This window comes from Phyllostomus hastatus, unplaced genomic scaffold, assembly GCF_019186645.2.
Source record: "Phyllostomus hastatus isolate PE091 unplaced genomic scaffold, TTU_PhHast_1.1 phas_contig_98, whole genome shotgun sequence".
Taxonomy (NCBI): Eukaryota; Metazoa; Chordata; class Mammalia; order Chiroptera; family Phyllostomidae; genus Phyllostomus; species Phyllostomus hastatus.
In genome coordinates this window covers 9,159,257-9,175,329 of record NW_025333999.1, presented here as the reverse complement: position 1 = coordinate 9,175,329, position 16,073 = coordinate 9,159,257, and the positions used below count along the sequence as shown (strand labels likewise).

Below are 16,073 nucleotides of genomic sequence, written 5' to 3'. Positions count from 1 at the left end.
TGTACAGGTCTGGTATGAGCCTTGTTGAAAAATATATTCCTGTTTTCATATTTTTGGATGCTATAGCAAATAGTATATAAACTTTCATCTGCAGTAGTTTCAGTATCTAGAACTACAGTTGGTTTTTGTATATTGACCTTGTATTGTGACTTTGCTAAATTCTCTTATTAGTTACAGTAGCTTTTTTGTACTCTAAATCATATCTTGGAATAAAGACAGTTTCTCCTTGATCCATGTACTTTTATTTCTTTTTTGTGCCTATTTATTTTGGTGAGGCCCTCAGGTACAATGCTGAAAACAAGTAGTAAGAGTGGGCATCTTTTCCTTGTTCTCGATTTAAGGGGAAACATTATATTTTTTTACCTTTAAGTACGCAGTTGGTAGTTTTTTTCTAGATGTCTTTTCAAAAGGTTAAGAATGTTTCTATTCCTAGTTTGCTGAGAATTTTTACCATTAATGTGTATTGAATTTTGTCATGTGCTTTTTTGTCTTCTATTTAGAATATCAGCCGTCTCTTTTATTTATATGGTGAATTGCATTTATTAATTTTTTTAAAAGATTTTATTTATCCATTTTTTAGAGAGGGAAGGGAGGGAGAAAGAGAGAGAGAAACAGCAATGTGCGGTTGCTGGGGGCTGTGGCCTGCAACCCAGACATGTGCCCTGACTGGGAATTGAACCTGTGACACCTTGGTTCGCAGCCCGCACTCAATCCACTGAGCTAAGCCAGCCAGGGCCATTTATTGATTTTTTAAAATGTTAAACCAACCTTGAGTTCCTAGGATCAATGTCACGCTGTCATGATATCCTTTTTATATATTCCTAAATTTGATTTGCCTATAATTTGTTAAGGATTTCCACACTTATGTTCATGAGGAGTATTAATGTAAAAGGTTTTTTGTTTTCTTTTAATGTCTTTTGTCTATCCGGGAAATTCTTGGTTCATAAAATGATTCAAGTGTTCCCTCCTCTTCTATTTTCTGATTTTCGTGCCATTTCAGGTGGTGTGACTGCAAAAGCAGGGACGTTTCCTGGGCGCAGAGCACTCTGCCCTCATCTCCACTGTCCCCTGCTTCCTCAGCCTTGACTCAGTTGCCTGCTCTGTTCTCGAACCTGGGAAATCACTGTAGGATCCCCACCCCTTTATTCTCCACATCACATTAGTCAGAGTCCTGTTGATTCCCCCACCCTCTACCAACAGTTCTCAACTCCCCACAACCCTTGTCTTGGTTCAAATCCTTATTATTAGCTAGTGCGTCAAAGATTGGTCAATAGACTGCTTTGCCAATTGGCCCTGGGTGGAAATTGACGGCTTTTAGGATCAAACCCCAAACTCCCTTGCCCCCCGCCTCCCAACCCCGACAGACATGCGGAGGTCTGCACTCGGCCGCTGGCCATGCCGTATGGCGCCACCTGAAAGGGTACAGGAGTTTCGGGGGGGCTCTGTTTTCGCGCTGCCCGTGAGCTTCCCTGCCTTCTGCCACCTCTTTCTGTAGGTCTCCGCTCAGGCCCCTCTCTCATGCTCCCAGAGCACAGGGAGCCGTAGTGCGCATCCCCTCAGCCTGTCCGCGCAGCAACTGTGCTCTTCCAACTTGGGACACGTCTGGGAATAGCGCCTCTGTGATTGCCCCTGCGGACCCTGGGTGGAAGGCCGGGGGAACTCGAACCTCTACCGGGCACAGGGTTCCGTCGGGTCCGACGGCCGCAGCGGCCCAAGGCTGGCCTTGCTCAGAAGCGCTCCTGCAACCACTGAGCTCCTAAACTTTCTCGCTGCCGCAACACCAGGACACCCGGTGAAAAGACTCAGAACTGCGCCTGCGCATGGTGGCAGAGGCGGAGCAAGCGATGGCGCGAGGTGGACAGTCCGGGTTGTAGGCCTGTGTGCACAGCTCCGGCCGGGACTACAGGAATTCGTGGAACCACTTCCGGGGCGCGGCGTGTATCTGGAAGTAGTACCGGGGCAGGGGTAAACCCCTTCCCTCAATCCTCCCAGGGTTAGGGGTCAGATGTCGGTGACTTCTCTTTCCCTTTTGGTCGAGTTTAACCGCCCAAGCTGGGCAGCTGGGGCTCCGCCAAAATTAGGTCCAACCACTTTCCACCTACCGTCTCCTGCAGACTTTACCAAGGTTCTAGATGCACACCCTTCCACTCATCGTGAACTTTTTCGACTGGTCCCAGCTCGTAATGAGCACATGTTGGTTGCAGAGACGAAGAGAGAGGTTAGGACAACCTCAAATAGGAGAGAGGTTAGGACAACCTCAAATAGAACAGGTCGTTAGGCTGAGAGACAGGCCAGTAGAGGGAGACTTCAGAGAGAGTGGGCCTAGAACTCTCTCTACTCTGGGTCTTGGAACGGGTAGGTGGGCACAAGGCATGAACCTCCAGGCTGAGGAGTGAGGGTTCTACAGACGCGGAAAGGTGGGAGGTGGAGGCCGAGCTGTCCATGCCTGTGAACCGAGAGGTTCTGTCGCAGCGTTTGTACTTTGCTTGGTAGTTTGTAACACGCTTTGCTTTGTGATGAAGTCTAAGACTACAAGCTGTTTAAGGTCGGGGAATTGGTTTTCTAGTAAACAAATAACAGCCTGCTGAATTCTGGAGTAAAGAGTGGGTGCCTCACCTTCATCGCACAGCTTCGGCAGTCTTGGAAGAGCTGAGGGGAGGTGTGGGTTTCCCAACTGAAGAGATCACTGTGCTCTCTTACATCTGCCCACCCTTTAAAATCATCAGACTATACACTGGCAATCCTGAGCTGTACCTAAGGCTGAATCTGTTGTTCAGTTAATCGATTCTTACCCTGACTTTGGTTGCCCACCCAACCTTGAATCCAGGCATGCTTGGATCGGCTTAATTTGTTTCTCACTGGCCAACAGGGACCAGGAGAGCCCTCTGGTCACTCTATCCCCTTGTAAACTAATACTGGATGGGATGATCTGGGCCATATAGGTGATGCTGTATGCTCGTCTGAGTTTGTCTTTATAGTTGTCAAGCAGAATTGAATGGTATTTGGCCTACAGCAGATGCTAAATATCTGATGAACAGATAGCAGCAGCCAGCCTGTCCTGCAAACCTGAAGGGCTTTTCTGGGGAAGGGGGAGAATATTAGGAGCTTGAGCCTGCCCTCCCTTCTGATCATCTGCTGTTCCAGGACAGGTCATTTGTTTAGGTGACTCGCTATCCTGAAACACACCGACCTGAATTCCAGGGTAGCTAAGAAGCCCTGGATGGGTGTTAACAGACCCAGGGTCAATTTGCAGAGGCAAGAATCCTTAGACATTAATCACTTAGCACCTAATTGGCATTTGTATCAATTATGGTTGGCGAGTAAAAAAGAATTTTTATCTTTTTAAAGTATTTATAGAACGAGGACTCTTACACAGGTATAACTATTTACATTTTTCAAGGCTTTGTTATTAGACTTAGGGATTTTGCAGGTTTCCCTAAATTAAAAACTATTATTTTTAGTAGGCTGTAACTTTTCATACTTCAGTGGGAATAGACGATCCTTATCTGGGCACAGTCAACAAATACCTACATATATACACAATACTACAAATTGATAATCTACAGTAAAGGCTTCAGCTGTTTTGTCAATGTAAGGGACAATTGGGGTCAGTACACACTGTGTAAAGTACTTGAATCGATGACCTCAGTACCCAGGATAACCTAGAAACCAATACACTATGTGTAGCTGAATAAAATCTCCACCTGATTTTTCGCGGAAACTAAAGTTTAAAGGTAATCGGCTTTCACACTTAGTAGTTGACAAGTGACTATTACAAGAGGGGGCATCCAAAACCTGGTCAGCATGTGAAACTGACCAGAAAAAAGGGCTATGTTTTGGGTGCCCCCTCTTGTAACTGTCAATTAAGCAAGAGCAGCTGCACTGTTTAAGAAACTGTGGCTGTTGGGGGAGTTTAACTGTGGCCCTTGGTCACGACTGGACTGCACTAAGGCCCCATGGAGACCACCATCTCTGAGAAGTTTCTTGCTTCTGAAATAGTTTTTGTGACGGGAAGGGAGGGATCTGTGGTTGTACAGACCAATCAGCACCTCAGGATAGCTGGAGGGTGGAGGGCCTTCTTCAGGTACCTGGAGTGACCTTTTGTCTTGCTATAGAAATTGAATTCCAGGTCACTGAGGCAATGTGATTGGAGTGTTTGACATATTAATGAAGCCTGGCCACCTTACATTGTTTATATTAGGCTTAAACACAGACTGGGCTATGAAGAATAAATTGTTTGCCTTCTAGACCTTAGGATACAATTCTTTTGCCTTCAAAATAACTTAGCAGCAGGAAGTTACCCAGACGACAAACAGCAGGCAAAGGTCCACCCAGAAAGGGGGACAAGAGTGGCACTCTAGAGTCTGTGATTCATCAGCTATAAATCTGGTTTGAGGCAGGATTCCCATCTGTACCCAAATGTTCCAGCGTTTATGTCCTCTCATGCCTCGGTACTACACAGTCTGGGGGTGAGGCGCAGCTCCTCCTAACCACACTGTGCTGCATCCGCCCCATGGGTCTGCCACGTCCTGTAGCAGCTAACCCTTTATCCGTGAGCACGTCAGGATCTAATCCACATTACAGTCGATGTCAGAACACAAACAAAACTGGGCTTTCTGAAATACAACAGCATACATGTGTAAATATACACGTTCTCCTCACTCATACACAGCTTCTCACATCAGCATTGGTACACCGGACTTTAAAGATTCTAGTCACACTTGTTTTTAAACTTCAGCCAATATAAACCTTGTTCAAAGTGTTACAAAAAATGTACAGCCTGTAACTGCAGATTGAATTGTATTGTGTGTGTGTGTCAACTAAACCAATCATACTTTTAAAAGAAATCAAGTCAGACTCAGTCCAATGAGGAGGTAGTTTTACACGGTTGGGGGGTCCATCATCCACTGACTTTTAAGAATGCATGTTTAAACACGTCCCTGCAGACACACTAGACTTGATTGCTGAAACCGGGTCAGTAGAAACCATTGAAGTTTATTGGCGGTCACAATGCTTACACTGTAGGCAGCAAACACCCTTACAAGTCTATCCGCAACCTGATCACGCGAGAAAGGATTCACCACACAGTCGCCAGAGGAGAAGGAAGAGAAAATTAGTAGGTTTGTTTGTGGGGGTAGAGGAGAGAAATATAAATAAAACCTAATTGATGAGTGTCCCATGGGCAAGAGCTGAACTAGAGATGCGTACAACTAGCAGCAACAATTGTGGGAAAAGTACAAGGCAAATAGCTTTCTCCATTAATTTTCCTCTGTAGGTTAATTTTTTTAAATATTCAAAACATTTATTATGGTTTTCATTTTATAAAAATGTATATTTTTAAGGGGGTGGGAGAATGTTAAATACTTCATGCCAGGCAGACCTTGTTATTAAGAACCCCTCCGCTGTAGCAGCTTCCTCCAGTCCGCACATTCACGAGTGCAGGGTACATATATAAATATCCACACGCGCACATCCACACACATGCCGCAAGGGCTGGGGAAGACTAGACGTTACTGGCCACACGCAGCCAGGCCTCTGGTGGACTCATCCGCGTCGCTCCACCCGAGAGCAACGGGCTCCATCCCTTCTTTCCGGTCTCCACCTTTACAGAGACCAAGAACCAAAAGCACAGACTTACACCCACTTTTAAAAGCAAGAGGCATCTGTCTGAGGATGAGGGTAAGCAAAGTGGGGAGGAGGATGACACTAGGAACACCAAACACTTCTAGCTGGAGTTGTGTCACGGCAAGAGGCCGAGGGACCTGGGACAGCGTCTGTGGTCGGAAGGGGAGGGACGGTGCTCCGCATGGCTTTAAGTTCCTAATAACAAGGGTAATACAGTAACAGGAAGTGATAATTTGGGGGGCAAGGAAAAGGCAATAAGAAAAAATATACATTTGGAATTTTTACTTTTTTCTTTGCCTCTACACACTGTGTCACTAAATATATCTCTGCACGTTCACACATCCTCGTCCAGTAAAGCTTCAGGCCACCAGAATACACATTTTTTCCTCACTCGCATACACAACCCCTCACATCAGATCAGCATTGGTGCACTAGACTCTGTAAAAATTTTTCAGTCACACTTTTTTTTTTAAACTTGAGTCAATATAAACCTTGTTCAAAATGTTATGAAAAAATGTACATGTTTTTACAAGGCAGGTTGTGGCAGGACACTGGGGGTTCTCCGCCTTTGGGTGGCCCCAAGAGAGGGGGCTGGAGTCTCACATTTGCCTCTGTCTCCTCCCACCACCCTTCCCACCCCCCACCCCCAAGAACCAGCAGTGCCCTGCCCCCTAGTGAGTGCACTCACACCCATATTCCCTGGGGAAAACAGCTAGTTGACCTTTGCCACTTCCCCCACACCCCTGGAGGAGGGAGTCAGGGTCAGCCAGGCCCTCTCCCTTGTAATTGTTCGCCCCTTTGGGCCAGACCAAAAGGACGCTGCTCTGTACAGGTAGAGTCCGAGGAGGTGTCAGCTCATCATATCATTGCTATTCACGCCGTAAGTGGAATTCTTCATCGAATCGTTGACTTCTCGACGAAATGCTGACAGGTTCTGGGTGAACCTAAGAGAGGATGCACATAGGTTGGGGGAACAGAATGAAAGGGAAATGTTTTGCCTGAAATGTTTCTAGCAGACATCTGGCTGCTGAGAGGCAGAATGTATGAATTGATGGGTTCTGTTTCTGAAGTCAGTAAATCATCAGTCTTAAGACTAAGGGAAAGCTGGGCTAGTTTTGTGCCCCCTTCTACTTGCCACTTCATGGCTGGTCATAGCTGAGGCTGAAGGCCACCTTGGGTTCATGGCAGCACAGAAGGAATTTCACTGACAGAGGCGGGAAGTAACCTTCACAAAGGAAGAGGAAGAAGCTATCTCATTTCTTGGTGCTGAGAGCCATATGCTGGAGAATTGGCTACTGAGCACATGGGTTATGCCGTGTAATTGAGGAAGTGATTCAAAGGACATGAAACCAACATGCAGTCCCCCAATCACACCTTAATTAATTTTAAATTAAAATGCCATATTTTAAACTCAAGTAAAACTTAAAAATTGAGAAAAATCTGTTGTTCAATTTAGTCATTGGAGAACTTCTAAGAATGTATGTAACTTTTATGAAATCTAAATAAAATATTTCAGATGAAACTTGAGCATCTGAATTCAGATACCATGTAAGTATAAAATACATAAGATCTTGAACTTAATAAAAAGGAATGTTAAAATTCTCAATTTTTAAATATTGATCACACACTGACAATATTTTTGGTATAACGGGTTACATAAAAATACTGCCCGCTTCTTTTACCTTTTTGGAACATTGCTACTAGGAAATGTACAGTCAGTGATGTGGCCTGCTCTATTAGACAGCCCTGTTCACACAGCATCTGAGAGGCGAGGGGCCCCCTTGTGTCAACGACCTGAAAAACAATCTCCTAGGATTTCTCGGCAGGGCCCTCTATACTCACCTGTCTCTGTTTTTCGTTAGGAGATTGCGCTCTATGCCCTCCATCAGGTTTTCGAAACACAGATGCATAGCCTGCTGCTTCTCTGGAGGCTGGCTGTTCACGATACTGTTCCTTAGGTCGGAAAAGTACTGTGGGTCCAGGAGTGGCACGGGGTGAAGGGAGAAGAATGGGAAAAGGCGGATTAGTCCTCTGTCACCGCAGAGCGGAGGGAATGCTCTTCTCCCGCAAGACTGGACTATCTACTAAAACTGGCTACCTTTATTTTTAAAATTCAAGCAAGCAAGATCATGTACAATATCTACATCTCACAAACATCAAGAACTTAAACTCTGTAAACACTCTAAGTATTGGAACTAGAACTCAGGTCGCAGGTGCTCTGCTCTCCTTGTAACACTTGCTCACGCTTGACCTCTTCTGACCTGCCACATGTGCTGACTTCTACCGGGTAAGCGATTGCATGTGTTCAAAGCATGAGTAGGATGTGCTTAGAAAAACAGGCCACTTCACCGCTCACTGTGGGATGTTTGTGTGTTTCTCACAGTGTCCTCCTGGAAAATGTGCACCCACCCCTGCTGGTGGCTCCGGGCATCGGGGACTGGCCCGCTTACCTTCTCATTAAGCAGTATCAAGCCGAGCAGGGGTCGGGACATAGACCACTGGTTCCTGCAGTCTTCAAAGATGATGATGTTCAGCACCGTTGACAGCATCTGGAATCGAGAATCTGAAGCAGTGATCTAGTGGTGGCTACCCAAGTTAGAATTACAGATTCTAAACAGAGGAGTTTATTAGGATGGAAGCCTTTTCTGTCTGGAGTAAACCAGTGAAATATTTTGTGCAGCTTCACTGTGATCTTCTATTACAAGGTAAGTTTTTTTTTTTTTTAGGACATTTACTTTCCTGTTCTTTAAACTGACTTGATAATTCTTTTTAAGATGGACCTTCCTAGTCACTCTGATTTGTGGGAAACGGGATTGGTCGAGCCAAAGATTACAGTGCAAACTCACTTTGCACTACAGCTCCTTGCACTTGTCTCAGAAGGGATGGCTTTATACCATTTTGGGGCTGTGATGGGAATGTGAATTACTTCACTGTTTCCTTGGCAAGTAATGTAGACAAAGACGAGTTATGGGAGTAACAAGCTTTATGGCTGGATACTGCCAGCCCATGCTCCACTTACAGCCATGGGTGAGCAAAGTCATGGTCATGGAAGGAGAACAGTGTTCACGGGCCAGGCCCGAAGCCCAGGGGCTGTTGTGACACTCAGAGTGTCTGTATCCAGTGATTACTCAACACACCCATCATCCACTGCCATTTTAAGGATAAACTTCTCCTGGGCAGCATTAGTCTGGTGAGATATGAGTCAGACTCACTGTTTTGCTTGGCTTCCCCTCTCCTGAAGAGAGGTTCTTCCAGAGGGAAAGGAAAAGAGAGAGAGAGGTTCTTCCCCTGTGAGGCACCACTGTTGCTTGCTAACCCTCACGTTCCTCACCTGCTGGATCATTTCCGGATGCTGCTGCATGATATGCAGGAAGCGGTCACTCTCCTGGTTCAGGGGCGTTGTCCTCTTCTTGGTGCTACGTGACAGCTGCTTGAAGAGGTACGTCACAATGTGGTCCAGGCAGGAGCAGCAGCCCGTGCACACCATGGTGTCTAGAAGAGAAAGGGGAGGGCGGGGGAGAACAGGGACACTGAGCTACTGCTGGTGACTTGGGCAAACATGACTGCCCTTAGCTGGGGTCCCAGAGGTCCCTGGTCAGACTGTACTGTGACCAGTTCAGCTAAGGCCACTGCTCGGGATGCTTTCTGTTAACCCCTCACCCTTAATACAGGTCTCAGTTTGAAAGTGAGTGTGTGAAAACAATGTAGTATAGATGTATGTCTTCTGCTTCATAAAAAAATAACAAATAGTTTAGACGTAGCAAGTACTCCTACTGCACCAGACATTGTGCCGAGGACTTTGCAGATATTATCTCTAATTTATCCTCTTGAGGACTCCAGGAGATAGGCTTTCCATTTTACAAACGAGTAAACCAAAGCATGGAGAAGCTATGTGACTTGCCTCAAGATCCCACTGCTAGTAATTGCAGGGGCTGTGAACAGAATCCAAGAAGTGTGAGCAGTGAGTCTACCCCCTGACTACCTGGGGGATGCTGATGCACCCAGCTTAGTGCGGCCTATCAACACCGACACTGGCTAGGGTGGGTGCTGGCTTGTTTGTCTCTGGGGCGTCTTGGGGGAGTGTGCCAGTGGGGACTGCAGACTCATCCATTGCAGTTCACAAAGATGACACTGCAGTGCAGCCTGTGGACAGAGTTCTGACTTGGCGAGGCTCAGGACAGAAGACTAAGGGATGAACCTGTAAAAGAGGAAACCATTCTGCTCCTGTTTGTGCAGAGGTCCCTCTATTTTTAAGAAGCTATGAAGCAGCCTTCCCAAGCTGCCCTAGATACGGCTATCCGCCAGCTGAGGTAAATGTGCAGCAAAGGAGTGCAGAGGTGTGGGGAACTCCCCAGGGCGGACAGCCTGAAAGTCATTCTATGCACTTGCAGTGTATCAGGACTACTTTGCAGCTGACTTAACCTTCCTATTTATGTTGTGCTCAGCCCAATATAAAAGTGTATTTTATTCTCTGAACACACAGTAAGATGGCTGGAAGGCATCCTGAGGACAAAGCGGTCGATAGGAACCAGCTGGAGCAGGATGGAAAACGTCTGTACTGGCTGTGTAAAGCTCTCCCATAGCTTCGACTGCCTCAGGACAGACTCCAAACACCCCGACACGGCTGAAGAGCACCCTTGTGATCTCCAAGTTTGCCCCTGTCTCTCTCTTGCTCCAGCTTCATTCCTTTTCATCCTCTTCTGCACGGTGTGCAGCCATCTGGACTTCTGGATCTTTCTTGCCTCTAAGTGCTAGTACTTGTGGTTCTTGCTGCTAGGAAGCCCCACCGCCCTCATCCTGGTAAGACCTCTGCAGCCTTTCGTGCACGCTTGACACTGCCTCTTCTGTCTGCCTTCCCTGACACCCCTCCAGAAATCCAGGGGTTTGGGGTGCTTCCTGAGAACTCCCATAGCACTTCACACACCCCCTGCTGTCCTGGGTAAGCGAAGAGGCAGGTGTCTGTTTCATCCACAGATAAAAAGCTCCTAAAGGTCAGGGACTGTGTGGTACTAATCACTGTATCCTTAGTGCCCAGTATGTGTCTGGTCCTTAGGAGGTGATCAGTAAGGATCTGCTGGGTGAGAATGCAACTGTGGCATGCTCTGTTGGGAGGGCCGACTCCCTAAAGCAGTAATCCTTTGGATACTGGGGCAAGATTCTCTTTTTTGGTTTAGTTAAGTGGTAAAAAAAACCCCCCTGCCAACCCAGGTGCTTACCAAGTGCAGTGAGTCCTTCAGATATGGAAGAGAGAATATACATGATGACATGAGGTTCTAGGCTTGCAATAAAGTTCATGTGGTCCTGCGTCAGGACTTCCAGTAGTGAATAGTAAGACTGGCTGAGCTTGGGGTAGTCCTGTGGGAAAACAGGAAACCAAGTATCAGCTTAGGTGCTGTGAACCTCAGCATGCAGGGAGCAAGATCTTGAATAGAAGAGCTCAGTTCCCTTGATATGGGAAAACAAAACACCTAGTTGGAGCTAGGTTATAGTTCTCCAGAGAACTGTTCAATCGTGGTCTCAGGCCAAGAAAGCCTGAATGGGAGGGATCAAGGCCTGTCAATGAAGCTTAAGTCTTACCAGGAGGTCACTGTGGGGAATGGAGAGGAGCAGCTTGATGAAGGTCTGAAGAGCATTGTCCAGGGCATCGTCTCCATAGAGACGGAAGACTCCAAAGTTGACATAACTCCCACTGAGAGCAGCCTTCAGCATGGAGAAGCAGATGGAAATGCCCTTGAGCTTCAGTGCATAAACCTGATCCTTTGGGACCTCTCCTAGTGTCAGGATGCGATTGCCTGAGTAGACATGTGATAAATATATTTATTTAACCACATTACAATAGATAGTTTACATACCGACTCAACTCTCTTACTCCAAAGGCTCTCAGTGCCAGTTGACACTATAATACAAACATATGAGCAATCCAACATGCCTTGCAGTGCTGTCCTGGCTGCTACCTGCGCTAGCCCCAGGCCCCTACTGCACAGAGTGTGGTGCAGGTGCAATTCACTTCCAGGGCTGTGCTTCTCGGAAGCACTTACCATACATTGTTATCATCTTGCTAGTTTCTCTGAAGAGTAAAATGCCATTGGGGGAAGAGACATCAAACTGGAGTCGCTGGGATCTGAGCAGAGAACAAAAAAGGAGAGTCAGAGGTATGATGCCAGAAGACTGGGATACTCCAGGCTCTCAGCTGAGTACCTCAGGTGATTCTTTTTTCACTAAGATGTGTAGATTACATACCCTAATGTGAAATAACCAAGCTAATCAAAGGTATTTAACCAGTGATATAGCTTATATCTTGCAGGCCAAAATGCTAGATTTAAGTTCTATGGCTCAAATTGAAAACATTAAAAAAAAAAAAGAGGCAGCAGATAAAATTACTGTTTAAAACTCTCAGTTTTGTTTGATGAAAAGTAGAGCTTCCAACACTGTCACTTCTTGGGAGTATCAATTCAGTCTTCAGACGTTAATCTGCATTTACCTTAGCTTAGGTAGCAGCTAAGGGCGGGGACATGCCTCCTTACCCCTTTCTATGGCAAGAATGTGCAAAGGGACTGGGAATGCTGCACCATAAGTCAGGCAGGGCAGGCAAACATTTAAAACTGGCCTGAGATTTTAGTTCCTGACTGTGCCCTAGACCAGAGCAACTCTGGTTTGCTCTGCCTTTTAATGAGCTTCCCTCCCGACGCTGACTCCGTCGGGACCTAGCTCTACAATATGCCCTGAATCCTTTCACTTTCTCTACGGTCCTCTGCTTCCACTCCTGCCCCCTACAGTCCCATTCTTCCTGTGACAGCTAGAATGGCACCATTAAATAATATAAATGAGGCCACTTTAATTCGCACACCTCAGCAGCTTCCCGCTGCACTGAGAGCACAGGACTGTTCTTCACTACTGCAGTGCCACATCGCTGTGTGGGGGCCCCTGCCCGCCAGGCCCCCCCGTGTACCATGCTCCCTCCAGCGGTACTGTTCTGTCTAGCTCCAGCAAGCTCATCCCATAGCAGGACTTTGGCAGTTGTTTTCGATGTTTAGGATGCTCTCTGCCCTCTCTCTGCAGGGCAACCAGATTCCTTCCCGTCACTCAGACACCAGATTAAGCATCACCTTCTCTGACCCCTGCTCCCCCTCAATCCCTTTGTTTTAGTGCAGTTTGTCCCTACCCCTTTCCACTGTCTGAAATGATTGTCTGTGCTTGTTTTCTGTCTGTCACTCTCCCACAATGTAACGTCTAAGAGGGCCGAGGTTTGGTCCTGCACAATAGCTTAGGACACTGCCTGGCAAAGAGCAGATGCTCTCAAATCTCTATTTTATAAATGAGCAACTCCTGACTACAAGCCTTGTGGGAGGAAACCACCTCTTTTGAGTACCGCCCACTCCTCACCAAAACTATTCTCTCAGAAGAGATATGAGAGGCAGAAATGTCGGTCTGAAGTTCTAATTAAGTCAAAGTGCTGATTTTTCTTTTTCTCCGTCCCTAAATCACTGGGCAAATTGAACAATTTGGTGTTTTGGAAATTGTTCTTATTTTCTGTTAAAGTAAATCTTTACTGATCCAGCTGTAATTTGCCTATTAAGTACCTTTCTTAAGAAAGGGCATTGTAGTGTGTCCCTAGTCACTCTCAATTGCCTCTATGAAAGGTGAGGGGCACGGCATCATTACCAAATGTCCACTTTCGTGTGTATGCAGGGAGATCAGAATCCTGGCTGCCAAACTCACTTCTTGTAAGAATGAACAATGTGAGACTCTCTTCAGCAGTGAACCGTATCATCTTCCACAATATGCCCGAGATACTAGATAAAGCTGACTGGCTTCGGGCTGGCTCAGATAAAAGGGCAGCTGTGCCCTTCTTCCTTACCTGTTATGCACTAATTCAGCCATCAGCTTGAGCACAGGTGTGGTACAGGCTGGGTCGTGGTACCACAGCTCAATTGCCCGCTGGAGAATTGGCATGTAGGATGGGTATCTGTAAAGAAAAAGCTAAGGAAGAATTCTGAATCCAGGAAGGACAGAATTTAAAATTTCTCAGCTCTGGCCTAGTATAAACTGTCTGATTACAATTCTCTAATTTCCTGTCTTGCTAATTTGGAATGATTGTGTGCCCTTTAACTTGTAATAGGTACCTAATAATACATTGTAATTTATATACTGTCTTTCTTCTGAAGAGCACAATGTGTTTCATATTGTAATTTATTCTCTTACCACATGTGGTATGAAAGGGAATCAGCCATTCCTGTCACATAACTATTGGAGAAACAGAGGCACTCAGATTTGAAATGATTTGGTCAAATTATGAAGGTTTGCCTTTCTAATTCCTAGTAAAGCGGTCTTTTTTTTTTAGTAGACTGAAATGTCTCTCTTTCCTAAGTGCAGCAAGATTCCCATGCAACAGTTCCGCAGTGGGAGAGTTCGCCGGGCATTCCCATCTGTGACTCAGAGACGCTGGGAAGTGGTTCAGTCACTCTCCCAGCTCAGTGAGCAGGGCAGACGGCATCGTGTCATCAGACCATGGTGATACGACAGCTTACAGGACATGTGTATAGCAGGTGTTCCAGCCACTCTCCACCCTTTCTGCCTGACACTCCTCCCTCTGCCTTCTTCTCCAAGGACCTGTCACTTATTTAAACACCAGTGAAGGCCAGCTGTGATACGCGTTAGGATACATCCATTCAAACAGCATCATGAAGCTGGTCTTGGCATTGAAGGCAAAAGCTATCCCTCTCAGGTCTCTTACCAGGCCAACTAGAGTTCGCTGCAGAAGAAGGCAAAAATATGTTAAAAACAGAAGGAAAAGCAAACCTCTAACCACCCGATGGTGCCTTCACATACCTGTAATCAAATTCTTCCTCCCACCATTCAACAAATAACCCTTCCCAAATATTTGTAATTGGTCTCTTCCATATGAGAGTGAAATCTTTTCCCCTGGCAAATTATTTTCAGAACCAGGCTATACTAAAAAAGGGATAGTCCCTGGCCCATTATGGCAAAAACAGAGCCTGACCAAGGTTGAAGACATTAATGTGGTAAATCACGCAGAAAGCAGAGAAAGGAGAAAGCTTACACAAGAAGAGGTAGGGAAAGAAGGGAAAAAAGAAGAGGTGGACAACCATGTTCCCTGAAGGCCTGGCGCCACACCTAGTGACCGAAGGTGCCCGCAGCACCTCGGGGCCCAATGCGGACCCTGCTGGGAGGAAGACCGAGGAGGCCACACAGTTCCTGGAAATAAGACGGATGAGCCGAACCTTAGAGCTAAGAAGTACTACAGTACACTTTTTCAGAGAGAGACTGAGGCCTAGAGGTCAGGTGACTTGACTGAAGTCATGCTGCGAGCTGGCAAACAGGCCAGGAGTAAGCCTCACAGCACCAAGACTCCAAACCCAACACTTCCTCTCTTAGTAGAACTTTTACTTGTGGGCCCTGAACAGCAGTAAGACTCCTTGTAAAAGCTAGCAGTCGTCAGTAGGCTCAAGGAGGTAGCACATTGTGGATCCCGACTCCTTTGTTAAAAAATGTCTGCACTAACAGCCTGCCTTAAGCAAACAGTGCCATTCCTAAACCCATACCATGAGCTCCATGTTGAAGTCTCAGACATGGTCCATTTACAGACTTGTTACAGGAGGTGTAACAAAGATGGCAGCAGTTGTAGTTCATGGCCACGATGGTTCTTTTCATTAACTTTACCTGCATTACATGGAACTAATGTGATGGGGAAAAGGGCTGACATCCCTCAGTTATCCTTGACATTGGCTGTCACTCTAGCCTACATTATTGGTATGTTCCACACTAACATAGCTTTGAATGGTACTCATCTCAGACCCTAAAACTACACCAATATAAAGAAGGGGGGGAGTTAAGTGGTGCTGCTCTCTGACTTCCCTGCTGACTTGAATATAGAAAACTAAGAGGCTTTCTAAAGATGAAAAATTAACATTTTAGAACGTCAAGTAGTACCTGGCATTTTGGGGGGCAATACCCCTGGCTAGTTGGTAGGTCTAAAACTTAGCTTCAGTGTCATATGGACACTATGAAAACATCCTGCAAATATTAACAGCACAGTGTCTTCTGGTTTTGGTACAGAGATCTACAGGTAAGGAGAACAGATGTACATGAAATAAAAAGATAGGAAAAACAAAATCTAAAAATGACAATTCTGAGAGCCAGGAATCAATAATTAAGGGTAAATTTAAAATGTCAGTACTGGCTGGTGTGGCTCAGTGGATTGAGCGCCGGCCTGCAAACCAAAGGGTCATCAGTTTGATTCCCAGTCAGGGCAGAGGCCTGGGTTGCAGGACAGGTCCCCAGTGGGGGACACTTGAGAGGCAACCATACATTCATGTTTCTCTCCTTCTCTTTCTCTCTCCCTTCCCCTCTGTCTAAAAATAAAACAAATCTTTAAAAAAATTCCATATATAGAAATTCATAAAATCTTTTAAATGACTCATGTATCA

General features: G+C 46.0%; 1 protein-coding gene across 2 annotated transcripts in view; it reads right to left on the bottom strand.

The window, feature by feature from the left end:
- Positions 1-4,975: 4,975 nt before the first annotated feature.
- The window catches only part of XPO7 (exportin 7), a 74,446-nt gene continuing 63,348 nt past the window's right edge, over positions 4,976-16,073 (bottom strand). For both annotated transcript variants that reach the window (XM_045853139.1, XM_045853140.1), the window contains exons 20-28: positions 14,289-14,377; positions 13,484-13,591; positions 11,664-11,746; positions 11,203-11,417; positions 10,842-10,980; positions 8,957-9,117; positions 8,076-8,174; positions 7,468-7,595; positions 4,976-6,569 (exon numbers count right to left, since the gene is read on the bottom strand). In XM_045853139.1, coding sequence (XP_045709095.1) covers positions 6,476-6,569; positions 7,468-7,595; positions 8,076-8,174; positions 8,957-9,117; positions 10,842-10,980; positions 11,203-11,417; positions 11,664-11,746; positions 13,484-13,591; positions 14,289-14,377 — 1,116 coding nt within the window. In that variant the 3' untranslated portion in view covers positions 4,976-6,475. The remainder of the gene's footprint in view (positions 6,570-7,467; positions 7,596-8,075; positions 8,175-8,956; positions 9,118-10,841; positions 10,981-11,202; positions 11,418-11,663; positions 11,747-13,483; positions 13,592-14,288; positions 14,378-16,073) is intronic.